At 40.3% G+C, this 14,127-nt stretch overlaps 1 protein-coding gene across 12 annotated transcripts in view; it reads right to left on the reverse strand.

Annotated features, from left to right (window-relative positions):
- supt3h (SPT3 homolog, SAGA and STAGA complex component) overlaps positions 1-14,127 on the reverse strand; it is a 67,854-nt gene that overhangs the window by 29,081 nt on the left and 24,646 nt on the right. For 11 of the 12 annotated variants that reach the window (XR_014125421.1, XM_027002447.3, XM_027002448.3 and 8 more), the window contains one exon: positions 4,195-4,279. Coding sequence is in view for 10 of the 12 variants with exons in the window: in XM_027002447.3 (XP_026858248.2) it covers positions 4,195-4,279 (85 nt within the window). In the remaining 2 variants the exon portion in view is untranslated. Of the gene's footprint in view, positions 1-4,194; positions 4,280-7,206; positions 7,396-14,127 lie in introns of those variants that run through there. The other variant, XM_027002451.3, reaches the window with a different exon arrangement.

Raw genomic sequence — 14,127 nt, forward strand, 5'->3', positions numbered from 1 at the left:
TAAAGCTAAATATATCTGGATCATCATTACCTGAGACCACCCATCATGCTCTTTGGTGGAAAGCAGAATCCACAAAATAAACAGTCAACCAAATGTAATAAAAAAAGGTAACCAGGCAAACAGAATGCGTAAACAAAAACAGGTCTGGATAGTTTCGCTGCTCTCAAAGTTCCTTCATTTAGCTCACTGTCCTGAAATGTTCCCACAGGTAGCTAAGAAAACCATAAAATTTTAATTCTGCAAATGGTATAATATTAAAAATAAAAAATTTTTGTATATATATATATATATGTATATATATATATATATATATATATATATATATATATATATATATATATATATATATATATATAGACACACACACACGCACGCACGCACACCACAGTGTCAAGAATTTGTTTTAGTAAATTAAATTAACTGTTTTAATATAAAAAGATGATAACTCTCAAACTCCCTTAATTCCATGGAAGCATGTTGTAATTAGACACCTTGATGCATGTGCAGATGTGAAATGAGGCATTTCCCACTGATGGTCAAAAAAAAAAAAAGGATAGCTGGAGTTAGAGAAGTGAACCAGAAGTTAACCTCTGCCTCCTTAAGACCGGGAAAGAAATCTGCACATACAAACCCACGTACAAACCCACGGACCTCAATTTACCAGTGGAATACTGGTACAGTTAATTAATGTGACCAATGGATTCTGCCAGTGGACTACTACTACATTTAACAAATGTGTACAATGAACTCATAATCCTTAGAAAGCACAGGAACTGGTCATTTTCACATGACCTAATCAAATTTACAGCGACGACCAATGTTGATAGAGTCATATAAGGAAATTGCTGTCGTAGCAAGAAAACAAGGCCCAGGGGATCGACAAAGTCTGGAAGGAGAGAAAGTGCAGAGGAGTAAGAGTCTATTAGAGCAGACCCTGCCAGCTTTCGCACCTGGCATTACAGGAACCAGCCAAGTGACCTCTGCTTCACACACAGCCTGGCAGGCAAGACGTGGAGACTTTTCACTGTGCTGTTTGGGTTTCGGGGGGAAGTGGACGTCTACAGCTAGCTTCTGTGAGCAGTCGGTCAAGCCATGGGGGAGGTGGCAGGATGGATTAACAGCCCTGTCCCACCACACATCACGAGAACCAACTTCTCATGTTGGAGTGAGTGTTCTTCAAGAACGCTCTGGAAGTGCACCTGCAAAAATTCCAGTGTTTTGTGTGCATCATTATGTGTTGCCTTTGGTCAATATTTTTTTAAAAAGTCATTTAAGGCAAGCCCCTGCACACAAGTCCTTGATCTTAATGTTAAAAGAGTATCTTCTGAGTATAGGATCTTTATTGTGAAACCTGTGCAAAAATCCACGAACAAACACGCATACGAAAAAAATCACGAGAAAGCATCATGAGAAAATGACTCAGTATCAGGTTCATTGTTTATGAGTATTTCCACCTGAGGAAAGGAAATTCCCCTGGCAGAGTCCTGTGCTGGGTCTGCTATTACCCCTGCCTAAGAGCTGCTTTAGCCACTGCATGGTGCGAGTGTGTTACAGGACACGGCATCCCAGACATTCCACTATCACTATCCTCCAGGACAGAACCTGCCAGCTTATTCACAGCGAACCATTATCACTGTCACAGTGCTGACACAGTGCTGGAAACTCTTTAGCCACTATGGCAATACCTCCCTGACAAGTCAGCCAGACCTCTGCAATGGTTTCAGCACTGTCATAGTACAAAACTGTACAGAAGACATACACACTAAGAAAATCAAAGAAAGAAAGGAGAGATATGGTGAAGCATAAGAGGTGTTTTAAGATCAATTGAAGTTGAATACTGAAGTACAGATGGGGGGGGGGGGGGGGTTGCACCCACTCCACACTCTATACTGCCAGATCAGTGTGAAATGTTTTGAAGGCCATCTGGGAAGGATTTATTGTGTAATTTGGTTTATTACCACTGCGGTCTTGGTCTAAGTGGCATGAACACCATTATGGTCCACTCAGCAGGGCATACACCTGGCCTCCCTGAACAACAATAAACCTGAGAGGGAGCTAACAGGGAATTAATTGAGGGTTATCACCATCATGGCCTGTTTAGTACTTGCTGCTGAGAGTTATTTATAGTGCTAAAAAAAGAAACAGCCTGTAGTGTAACATTACACACACTGACAGGGGGAGGGAAAAAAAAAACAAAAAAAAAACCCTCTTCTTAAGAGCTGTCATGGCACAATTAAGTGGAGAGTTTATGGATGATAAGAGGACAATGAAAAATGAATGGCTGTCCAAAGAGATGAAAGGAAAAGTAATAGATTTTATTTATCATTATATATATATATATATATATATATATATATATATATATATATATATATAAATAAAAGCTCTTAGCCTTAGACAATAAATTCTCAATGATTCTGGCTGAGATAGTACTTCTATAGCCTGCTGTGATGCATGTGGGATGGAGCTTTAACATGCTGCGTTCCATGAATCCTCAGACCTACAGAACAGAGTTATACATCCTCTGGGAACTGTTCATAAATTACTTTAGGCTGTCCTGCCTTTTTATGTTCCGCAAGTGGGTTCCACAATAGTTTTTAGGTCTGCGATTTATAATATGCAGGGTTTTTGGGTTTTTTTGGTGCATCTGATTGAATGCCAGCACATCTATAAATCTGTCTGGAGCTGGCCACTGTCAGGAAATATGGAGCAAGCGGATGACAGTTAACATTAGTGCGTTAAACAAGACAAGGCACTGGGCTTCCGGGCGTGAGGTGAGGGAAGGGCACTTCCTCCCACGCCTGGGTGGCAGCTGCTCTCTCCAGGGCTACGAGAAAACAGATGAGCGGCCTGCGCTCGGTATGACTCCCTCGGAATAGCTTCAAACAGGTTCCGTCTCAGGAGAAATGCGGAATAGAAGCTGTGATGCGATTTACAAAGACACCAAAAGCGAGCGAGAGCACGGACAGACGCCCCAAAACTCACCCCTGTGCTGGGAGGAGGGCTGAAAGCTGTGCGAATATTCTGTTTGATATGGCATGGGTCTGCGAGACGCAGCCATGTTAAAGTGCGTTTTTATACGACAACTTCAACAACCATACTGGTTTGGCACTGGGAGGAAAAACAGAGAAGACCACACAAAACACACACAATAGAGTAGCAGAAATAGCTCCTGTGTTTAAGAACCAGGAGAGCAGGAGTGAAGGTCTGAGCCAGAACACTGAGGCCTGCTACTGGGCCATGGGGTGGGGGAGGGGGAGGGGTGGAGCTGGGGGAAGGGGAGGTGACGGGCTAAACTGCACTGTCTCTCCAAGAAGAGTACAAACAGGAGGACCCATCTGATTTAAGAGCCCTCTGACTCAGTGGGCCAAAGGTCAAAACAATGAATGTTAAGAGCTACGTTTCCCCTCATAGCGAGCCAGGGTACTGTGGAGTTATGGGGTGAAAGGTTAAAGCTACTGCATGTGTCAATGTCCCCTTGTGGACAGCTCATGGAAGGCACACAAACTACAGTGGCCCTCTGAAGACAGCAGAATAGGTCATCCGCACTGGCACGGACATTATGCGGGTTAATACACCATAAGCATCGCTACTTATGTGTTGCTTGGTATTCCCCACACAAACCCACAAATCGGTTGCCTGATATGTGCTTTCTTTGATGAGGGGAAACTGTAGGCTGCTACAGTCGTCGTTTTCGTTTGTTTGAAGTAAATGCATGACAAGGTATATGCAGGGGCGGAGCAATGTTTATAGAAGCAATGAAGGCATTCAGCTTTGAAAGCACTGTTATTTACTTTGTCCATTTCACGTATCTCGCTGCAGGGGCTGGAGTGACCCTGAGCTCAGTCTCAGAGGGAAGGGCTGCTGGGAAATTCTGGGAGGTGGCTGCCATTTCTGAGTACTCAGTGTAGAAGCAGTAGGGAAAGGCGGTTAGTTGCTCTCGCACTATTTATACCTAATTACAGATCTCTCTTAAACCATTTCCCAGATGCAAATGTCAAAAGGCTTTGTCATATAGTGAATCAGCTATAGGGTTTAGCATCAATTGTTCTGCCTGAAAATGTACTACTGTAGCCACTTTAAAAGAATAAAAGAATACATAATTACTTAAAAAAAAAAATCTCTATTAAAAACAACATAGCTCTTGGTTGGAAATACAGCATGTTTTTACTGAAACATGGCCTCCTGACTTACCAAATTGATGAGCTGGGTATGCACTATGTCCTCCACCAGGGCAGCAGTCTCATGCAGAGGTCTCCGAGAATCACCTAGAGCATACCTGCAACAAATACCAAAGACACTCATCAGATCTCATCAGATTCTGTGTAAAATGTTTATGTACTCTACTCTTCAATGGCTACTCAGCTACACAATTTTTCAAGGGCAATATACATATTCAAAACTTTTTAACAGGCAAGTGTGGTACAGGTGAACAGAGGGTAGGATTTTAGCAACTGCATGTTCATGTTGAATACTGCAGATCTAGGCCTATTTTTATCTAACGTGCAGTAACATACAGATCTTTTTTAAATGGTACATAAATATCTAGAGTATTTGCTTCAAATGCTGATTTGGACAACATGCCCTGAACCTGGTTCACCCTATCCAAGAGTGAAATTGTTCTGTTTTCTGGAAATGGGGAGTTATAGGTCTGCTGCCATACCTGTGATATGTTCTTTAAACTATGCATATGTGTCACTAATAAAAGAAGAAAAAAAAAAAAATCACAACAATCATTATACATAGCCTACATCCATAAGACGTAACTAGAACATTTTGCCACACACATATGCATAGACAGTGCTATTTACAAATTCGCCATGCCTTTATTCATAGTTCTTCCCACACTGGGGCTGCCAAAGTTTCCCACATTCAGTGTGCTTAATATCGACACAGTGGTTTAATTGAATAGAAGCGGAAACCACTAAACTGCCAAAGGCTCTTTCTGTTTAAGAGAGAATATGGAAACTACCACGTGAAGCACCACACTTATACTGTACAACTAAAACTGCAAAAATATTTGACTATTAGCGAATTAATTATTTATTTTTATTTTAACTCCAGGCTTAAACCTAATCGCCAAAGTTTTTTCCTATGAAGTCATACTACAGTTTAGCTGAGCGTTCTTATAAAGTGCAGCTACTTTTTGGCAAGACAACAAATATTAAGGACCATTAAGGACCACCAACTCATTTTGTATTTCTTTTATGGTTCATTGACAAATAAAAGAACACATATACTACTTAAAATGGCTCTAAAGGGCCTACATCTGGGTACTGGTTATCTCAACAATAACACTATCAATTAACTTTTATTACATCCGGGTTTAATTTCTTTGCTTCAAATAAATTCATTTTAATCTAAATGACTTCCAGAGGAAAATCAGTAAATTTACTCCAGTTGTATAATTTATTCCATTTGTTTCATCACAAAGCACTTTAGCCCAAGAAACTAGGGAACCATCCTGACCATACAAGAGCTCGACTGGATGGACTGAGTGATCATTTTCATTTCTACAAAAAGGCAAACAACTTTCCTGTTGTCTCTTCTAAAATAAAGTTCCTTTTATAGGGGGTGGTCTCAATTCATTTTCAAACACTGATTGAAACACTTTGAAACAAAAATATGGAGGAAGACAATTTGGAAAACAACAACTCAAAGGCATTAAATATATGGAGCAATAAACAGAGTGGTAATTGTGAACATGCAGTCTGCTTGGACTTTTGAATGCAGCCCTTTCCCTCTCCTGTCAGAGCAGTACAACTGAGCATGCTTCAGAAGTGCATTTCCCCAGCACGATGACATGATCTTAGCACAATCATCAACTCCATAGGTCACTGTCTGTTTACATAAAGATATGATGCAAGGCACTCTGCAAAAAAGATGCAACACAAAAACTCGCCAGAGCACAACTAACAGGCTGGATGTTTGACTGCAGGCTTCAGGTTCAATGTGCAAACAGTCCATCGGAGGACGCAGCAGAGGACATTACTTAGTAACAGGCAAAAACATGGATTTGAAAGTACATACAAAGTGACGGTTAACTTGAAAACTGAAGGTCAATACTAGTTCACTTTTATAAGTGAAGCCAACACATCAACTGAAGAACAAAACTGAGAGAAATACTGTATTTCTACTGCCATTTTAAAAAGAAATTTAAAGAGAGAGTCTCCACAGGGCTGAAATCCGAAATGTCCATTTGCCCTACTAGCAAGAGGAAGTTGGGTTTGTGTTAATATACCTTATTTATTTTGTGAAACTGATTCATTTTAAAAAGCTACTTAGTCAGATACACACTATGTGGTACGATTAACTTTGCCATTTAATTTTACATCTATATATATATATATATATATATATATATATATATATATATATATATATATATCTAATATATATATATATATATTTATTTATTAAAACAAACCGAATCCCCAGAATATTTTTAAAAGCTCAGAATTATGGTCTCAGGGTTACCCCATCTCTCTCTCTCTCTCTCTCTCTCTCTCTCTCTCTCTCTCTCTCTCTCTCTCTATATATATATATATATATATATATATATATATAGACAATCTAATTAAGGCTGTACATAGAGAAGGCAATAACATTTCATATGCTTTTCCTAAAATCCTAAAAAGCACAAGCTTTTATGATGATGGGTGGGTTAACTATTTAATTTTGAAGTATCGAATTATAGAAGTGCATATAAAGTTTCAGTATTGATAAGTTACATAAACGGGGTTATTTAACCCCATTTTCATGAGCAACCACTGTTGTCCAAATGTAAATACAGAAACTAGGGCAGCAACAAACAAGAAAAACTTGTGTACAGTAATCTCTGTGTTTTATGGACACTCATATCTGTAAGAGAAATTGAGTCAGTGAGAGTAACACAATGTGTCCCTGGATACAGGGTTGACACCAAAATGCTGGGACAAACTCAGGGTAATAGCTAGTAATATGTTTCACAGTTGTTATTAAGGTTTGAGTTGGGTTGTTGGCTCCCCCCCTACCAGATAACAGCTATGTTTGATGCATTTTTGAGACCATCAGTCACTAAATAAAAAGAGTAGGTTCTTTCAGTTTAGAGTCGCCAGGATATTTGTAATAGCAACACAACATGTAGATGAGATGATGCGATTACAAGGTCAGTAAAAGGAATATGTGTTTAAGCCCAACACAAACCAATATGTGAAATCTTCCCACCTCGAATATCTAACTTCAGCTTTAGAAACCTTGAAGTCTGGATATGGAGCAATCCATAACCCGTTCTGCAGGATTTTTCCATTTGGAAGTGGATTTACAGCATGTGTGTCCTCTGACTGAAGCCACCGTGGAGCTTTCCAGGCTAGGAGGCGTTTATAGCGGCAGGGTGGGGTCAGCACAGCTTGGCTATTTTAGGAGAGTTGTAGCTAGCCTCCAGACAGAACAGCAAAAGACTGGAATTTTGATATGGGAAAAGTAGGTCTCAGAAAACTTGGAAAAATATCTTGAGATCCACATGTGCCTAATGGGAAGGTCTGTTTATGACAAATAGGAAATACATTTTGAATTATCTTTCAATGGTAAGCCTTATTATGCAGCTTATAAATGAGCTGGATAACTTCATGCAACAGCAGGTCTCTGACTGCTCCTCAGAGACTACAGGGGAATCATTGTGATGAATGTACTTCTACATACAGTGTTTTTCATCTGTGAAACGACAGGGTTTTAAAACTGCACATTTCAAAATCTGTAAGGTTATTGGCAGAGGCTGTCCAGAAAAATAAACAGCTGTAGCAGCCCCAGTCATAACTGAAGGCAGAGTTTGTTATTTTGTTCAATGCACTGGCAGGCAATATTGAGACCTTCAGCACTTATTACGGTTCGCTTATTTGACTTTGTCTGCTCAAACACAGGAGTTTCATGTAAGAGCAGTACAGTATCCAGGTCTTGGAATAGTAGCAATGTACATATTATGCCTTGACACCCTGAAGTATGTCAGTTTGAAAGCTTTTTCATATCACATGACATCCTTTATGATTATTAAAAAACACATCTTTAACAATATCCAACAGGAGCCACGACCATAAGACACTGAACATCTAATTTTGCTTTTTCATATGAAAACCTACAAATGTTTATTTAAAGGGATATTCAAAGTAAACAGTAAAAGAGATTTATCCCAGTGGTCAATCAGCAATTTAATCCTTCAAGTTCTAAGTTCACAAAAGTAGCAGGAACGGCACATGCTATGACTTGCATGGCAGTCTCACTGTCCTGGTAAAGAAAATAGATATGTTGAACCATTTCTGCAGGACACTTTCATTTGGAATAATGCTTGTGCAGAGAACCACCTGGGGCTGAGTGCCAGACAACATGCCAAACCCACCTGAGTGTGCACAAGGGCCCAGGAGAACTGCTTTATCATAAACACATGCTACCTGCAAATCACTCTTTTGCTTGCCGCCAATAATGAAGATAAAGGAGTGATTACTGACGTGTGCTTTCTCCCTCTATCCTAATGATATTAAAGCACCTTGTGGTTGTGTGGAGATAAAGACATTTGCAGAGCCTGTAGGGGTTGTTTTAAACCTGAGAGTGTCGGACGTTTTTTTTCTGTCCGTCTTCTTTTGGCCTCAAACCATCAGTTGAACCTTTAAAGCTGTTTAGTATATCAAAATTGTTTACCAGCAGAGTGGTCATACCTGCACTGCCATAGTGCTGCATTTCTTTAAGATCACATTTTCACTTGCAGTCAGTGTCCACTTGATCCCTTTGACCAAGTTTGTTTTTCTGTTAGATAACGCTCAAAATAAGGCTTAAACTCAAGTTACTGAATGTCTGTTGAGCAGTATTACACAAAGTGAGAATATCTCAAATTTGTTCATACAAACTATCGATGTGCATGCTCAGACTTTGTGCAGGTGTCATTCGCCATCACACTAACTAGCCCAAATGCACAGGGACAAACAATCAGAAGAATTCATACAAATTAACAAAAGCAAAGCCACATCAGATGATGTCACCAGAAATCAAAGTGCACTGGAGATGCATGGTTCCAGCATCAGGACAGGAACCAAGGACTCGAGGACTTGGTTTTCAAACAAAATTTCCAGGTTTCTTCCCTGTCAATCTGGTCCGCTCCTGGCTCTCCTGGAAGTCTTGGTCCCCCACCCTGAACCCCAACACAGCTGGCAAACAGGGAGGAGAGCTCAGTGGTCCTTTTGCACACTCTGACAAGCAGCTATATTTTCATGGTGGCACCTTTTAAGCTTGTTTCAGACTGTTTCTGTCATAGAATGTTTAAATGCTAAACATCTTTCCTTCACTCGGACCTTCATGCTGCATTCAAGCCAAGGTAATGTTTTGGATTTTGTTTGGAACTTTCCCTTTTGGAACACAAAGACTGAGCTAGGTATAGCACCTGGCCTTGAGTCTCCTGGACTGCCTTAAGGACTGTTCATACCACGCATTGGCTGTGACCTGCAATGGCCGTTAGCTCTCTGGATACCTTTGCTCCAATTAGGCTGTGAAACATCTGGTTGTGAATCAACATTTACATAGATATGATGTGGGCAGAACGCTGCCAAGAATGGCTAATAACCCTTTAGCGTGCTGGCCGGAAGGAAAAATAGCACTACAAAATCCCTGTCATAAGTAGAACTACACCACTACAAGACCACATCAAATAGTAAGACTAGGGGAGCAAGCCACACCCACAATACCATTTATAATAATTTAATACCACTAATAAGGTGAGACACATCTATGGCATCAGAGGAAGACAAACTGTGGTTCAGAGCACAGGATATAGAGAGTAAATCTACATTTCACTTATCTCAGTCACACTCCAATAAAGATGTCATTACTGCAATAACAGGATATGGCTGGTATTGGTAGTTCTGGGGGAAAAAAAGAAGCAAAAACACCATTTAAATTCAGCCACAGCTTCTGTTTCAAGATTCTGGTTTAACCACCCTGTTCATGGGGAATTTCTGACTTTTTTCTCCTTGTTTAACTATATTTTTCCTGTTATGGAGTCTGGTTTTCTAAAACTTCTTGTAAATCTCAGGAATGTGCTTAGGTAAATGAATGAATCATATAAATGCATACAGTGGGTATATAAAACAATTTCACATGAAAATGTCCCTAGCTAGAGTGAGCTTTTGCAATCATGTTGGTCATTAAGGGTTTTAACAAGTGAATTAAAATGCACTGTTGTGCAACCACACCCTTACAAAGCAGTAACATGCTGCAGCCATCTGGTAAAGCAGATAGTCCAGTCCCTGCTCTGCTGCCGTGCCTCTGTCTAATTGCAGTCAAACTTTCAAAACAAAGCTATCTAAAATAAACCAAAATAAAAGTCCCAACAAACTGGGTAGGATGGTGCACTGATTGGAACAGATGATCTGAGAATGGAATGTCGATGGTAAAGGTTGTTGACCACAAGTATTTTTTTACTAGAACAATTCCTTTGGTGGGCATACCAAATTTTTTTTTCTAGGTAACAAAATTAACAAAAACAGGTGGAACTTAAAGTACATTTATACCGAATTTAAAACTGGTTTTAGCATTTTCTATCACATATACTTTCTAAGTGACAGGGTAATTAAACTTTATATTAGGTATACATTATTCATTAAAAAAAATATTATTATACTTAAAATATGTACAAACCTACTTCTAAAAAGTGTATGACTGCCAATATTTGGATACGGGAACATCCCTCTTCACTGTCCAGCAGTTGTCTGCCAAAAAAGAGGGGACCCACTTTGTACTGCTTTTTCATATTATACATATTGACATAACAAAATGACAAACTGGAACAAAAAATAAATAAATAATGAGTGATGGAGAAATTCTTAAAACATATTTGGATTCTGCATGCATTTTCTTTTTTTGCAAAAACATTGTTGACCAGTGTACTTAATACACATTGAAAACAGAACCAGAAATGAATCCTCATGAAGAAAAACGTGCAGCTCTTAGTTTCTCTTGTTGCAATAGTTGCCGTCTGATGGTAAATATTACAGTGGTTCAGGCGGGCATCCAGTATGAGGCTGGCCTGCTCTTTCATGGACAACCTGATTCTCTTGTTTAGAACAATCAGCCCCAGAGAAAGCCACATCCTGAGCCACAAATGCCCCAGCACCTGCTGCAGGCTCTGGGCTGGGCGGCGGCCACTCTCATCACATAGACCATTAGCCTTCCATCCCATTTCATTTGGGTACTGAATTTTACCTAACAAAAATGGAGTCAGACACTATACAATATGAGGGCTGTTGGTGTAACGTCAGATTCTATGCAGAAATGTTGCCTACATACTTGCCCTGCTGTAGATAAAATAATTAAAATGCAAATAGAGTTCAAAAGTAAATGGACAATCAAGTCCAGGTTTTTACTTCCCAAAAGTAGCTATGCAGTGTGTAGAAATCAAATACCAATGTGGCAAATCAAATACCATTGCAATGACAAAAGATCTCATATACAAAAAGCAGGATGAGGCAGACAGTGTTCTGCAAATATGTTTTTTTCCTTTACTAATTATATACTGCAGTCCATGCAACATGACAACAGCAGAAAGCTAATAGGAGACTCTTAATTCCAGCCGTGGCTCGTTTAAGGAGCTTCTGTCTGAGCCTGCCAGGCTTTAGCCTCTCGTCCTGGAGAGTGCTTCCATATGTGAGGCCCACACTGCCTTAGCTTACAGGATTCACTACAATCAGATCGCTGGCCAGGGTGGCTTCTGCTACCCTCAATGTAACGCCTGAAACGTATTACATGTCCTGCACTTTACCCTCCACCCCCTCCATTTCACTCCAAAGTGCCTCAGACAGGCGTCAGGCAGCCAGGAAGCTGAATCATTACCAAATTAGAAAATGAGTGGAGTCAAGTCACTCCAAGTGCTGCTTGGGAATTTTCTTTCAAACTGAGTGGTTATGACAGTCACCATCATATACCAAACTAAAAACAAAAGGAGGGGAAAACACAGTCTATTAGGAATTACTTTCAACACATTTTTCAACACTTGACTGAAAGAGGGAACAAAACAACATGCAAAACAAAACAACACCCTTACTTCTGCACTTCCAGACTGGTTCCTCAGATTAGATATGAATAGCAACCTGCAATTACACTGGACCGAACCGGAAGACGGGGGATACACTGCAAAATGCAGAGCCTAACATCTAACAGAGTGTTCAGACAAAATAACCATCTCAGAGTGTCCAAAAGCAACTCTAAAAATATTGTAGCACAGCTGTTAGACATTTATTTTCTAGGCCATAGCATGTTTGGTCATTTCCCTTTTATATACATTAAAAACACACACACACACACACACACACACACACACAGAAACACACACACACAAATAATAAAATGTCCTCAGAACATAGCACATGTAAAGAGTGAATGGGTGTGTCAACACCTTTGAATGGGTGTGGCTGCATGACTAAAATATACGTGATCCCCTGACTTGATCCAATAAAGATAAATTCAATATAAGAATTGCAAAAATTGAAAGAAATCCTCTGCTGAGAAATTAGCAACAACTATAGCCACATCCAAAAACTCAAAAACATTTGTACTTTTATATTATTTTTGTCACTCATTATGACTTCTGTTACATTAGACAAAGTCGCCTCAAGTTCTAGAATTTGGAGTACTGACATTCAAAATTTACCAACATCTCCAAAATTCTTTGCCATTGGAAAACACCCTAAACCCCACCTTTTAATTCAACAATTCCTTCAACCCCCCCCCCCACCACCACCCCCCAAAACCCCACATTTACTCAGCTGCTGTGTGTATTCAGTTAAGTTTCTGAAAACGTATTTGCCTGACTAAAATAAGTTATAACTTAATTTAGTTAGGTAAACCACCATAATAAATATTGCTTTTGCTTAATTTAATTGTGCACTTGTGCATCTATTGCTTAGAGTTACCTAGCATACACACAGTACAAACCAAAGGCAGACCATGTTTTAAGCTCCTGTTTCTTCAAAGCTTCTCATCACAATTCAGAGAAGGGCCCTGTTAAGTGAGAAAAGGTGCCTGGGGTTTGACTGATCGTTTACCGGGGACCAAAGGTTTTAAAAGCAAACCTGCCCATGTGAGAGATTTTAATTTAATATTGACCTTTGTAATCATCCGTCGTTCCAGAGGCGGAAAACCCCAATGGCAGAAGGAGAACAGCCTGGTGGAGGGCAGAGGCGTGCTGCGGGGATAATCTGACAGCTCGATGACCCTTGAGGACGGGGCTGAGGAAGGGGCGGCGGCGGCGGTGGAGGAGAGATTTACTTGGGAAGATGACAGAAAACCACAAGGCCGCAGAGCTGGCCAGAAAAGCGTGCCTTCTTTCAGCACTGAGGAGGCATCTCCGCTCACCCAGCCCCCAGCTCTGGCCTATTACCGCAATTAGCCAATGTCTTTAGGGGCTTATGATTCTATTGCTCCTTTTCATCAGTGGAAGGCCAGGGCTTGGAGCAGCAGCTTGTCATCATGCATGCACCAAGAGCCTGCGGGCACTGGGCGACTGCAGTAAAAACATGGCCCACCACGAACACTGCTGCACGAATCACAGCACACTTATGGTGAAGCGCAGGAAACAACCCTGAAGGAGCTGCAAAGTTGCCTACAAGGAATTTTACACAGCCCCTCCTGAGAGGCTTTACTTTATGCCCTACCAACATGAAGTTAAAACTTAAACACATGAACAGTCAGTACCTTGCATAAACCAATAGAGTAATAAGAAGAATACTTCTTTATTAACAAATATTGCTGTTTCAGGTTGCCAAAGCAAAAATTAGTCACTTCCCAAAATCTATAAAGACAAAAGTAGCTTGTGTTGAAAGGTCCAGTGGAGCGCATGCGGTGAGGTCACCCAGCATGTCAGCCATGCTGTTATTTCCACCTCACCATGCCTGACCTTAACCACAGCATCACACACACTGCTCCCGTTATGAGCCTAGTGGCTCAACGACTGTACAGTCACTCAGCAGTCCAGTATCAATGTTACTTGCCCGAGCAAGCATGCTCATGCCTTCTTGCAGAAGAGTTCAAATGTATACCATTTACAAAGGGAAAAACTCTTTATGCTATCTGAAGAGAAAAAGACAAAACACAAATATGTACAATTAAAGT

The sequence above is a fragment of the Electrophorus electricus genome, chromosome 10 (assembly GCF_041902795.1).
Source record: "Electrophorus electricus isolate QZ-2024a chromosome 10, ASM4190279v1, whole genome shotgun sequence".
Taxonomy (NCBI): domain Eukaryota; kingdom Metazoa; phylum Chordata; class Actinopteri; order Gymnotiformes; family Gymnotidae; genus Electrophorus; species Electrophorus electricus.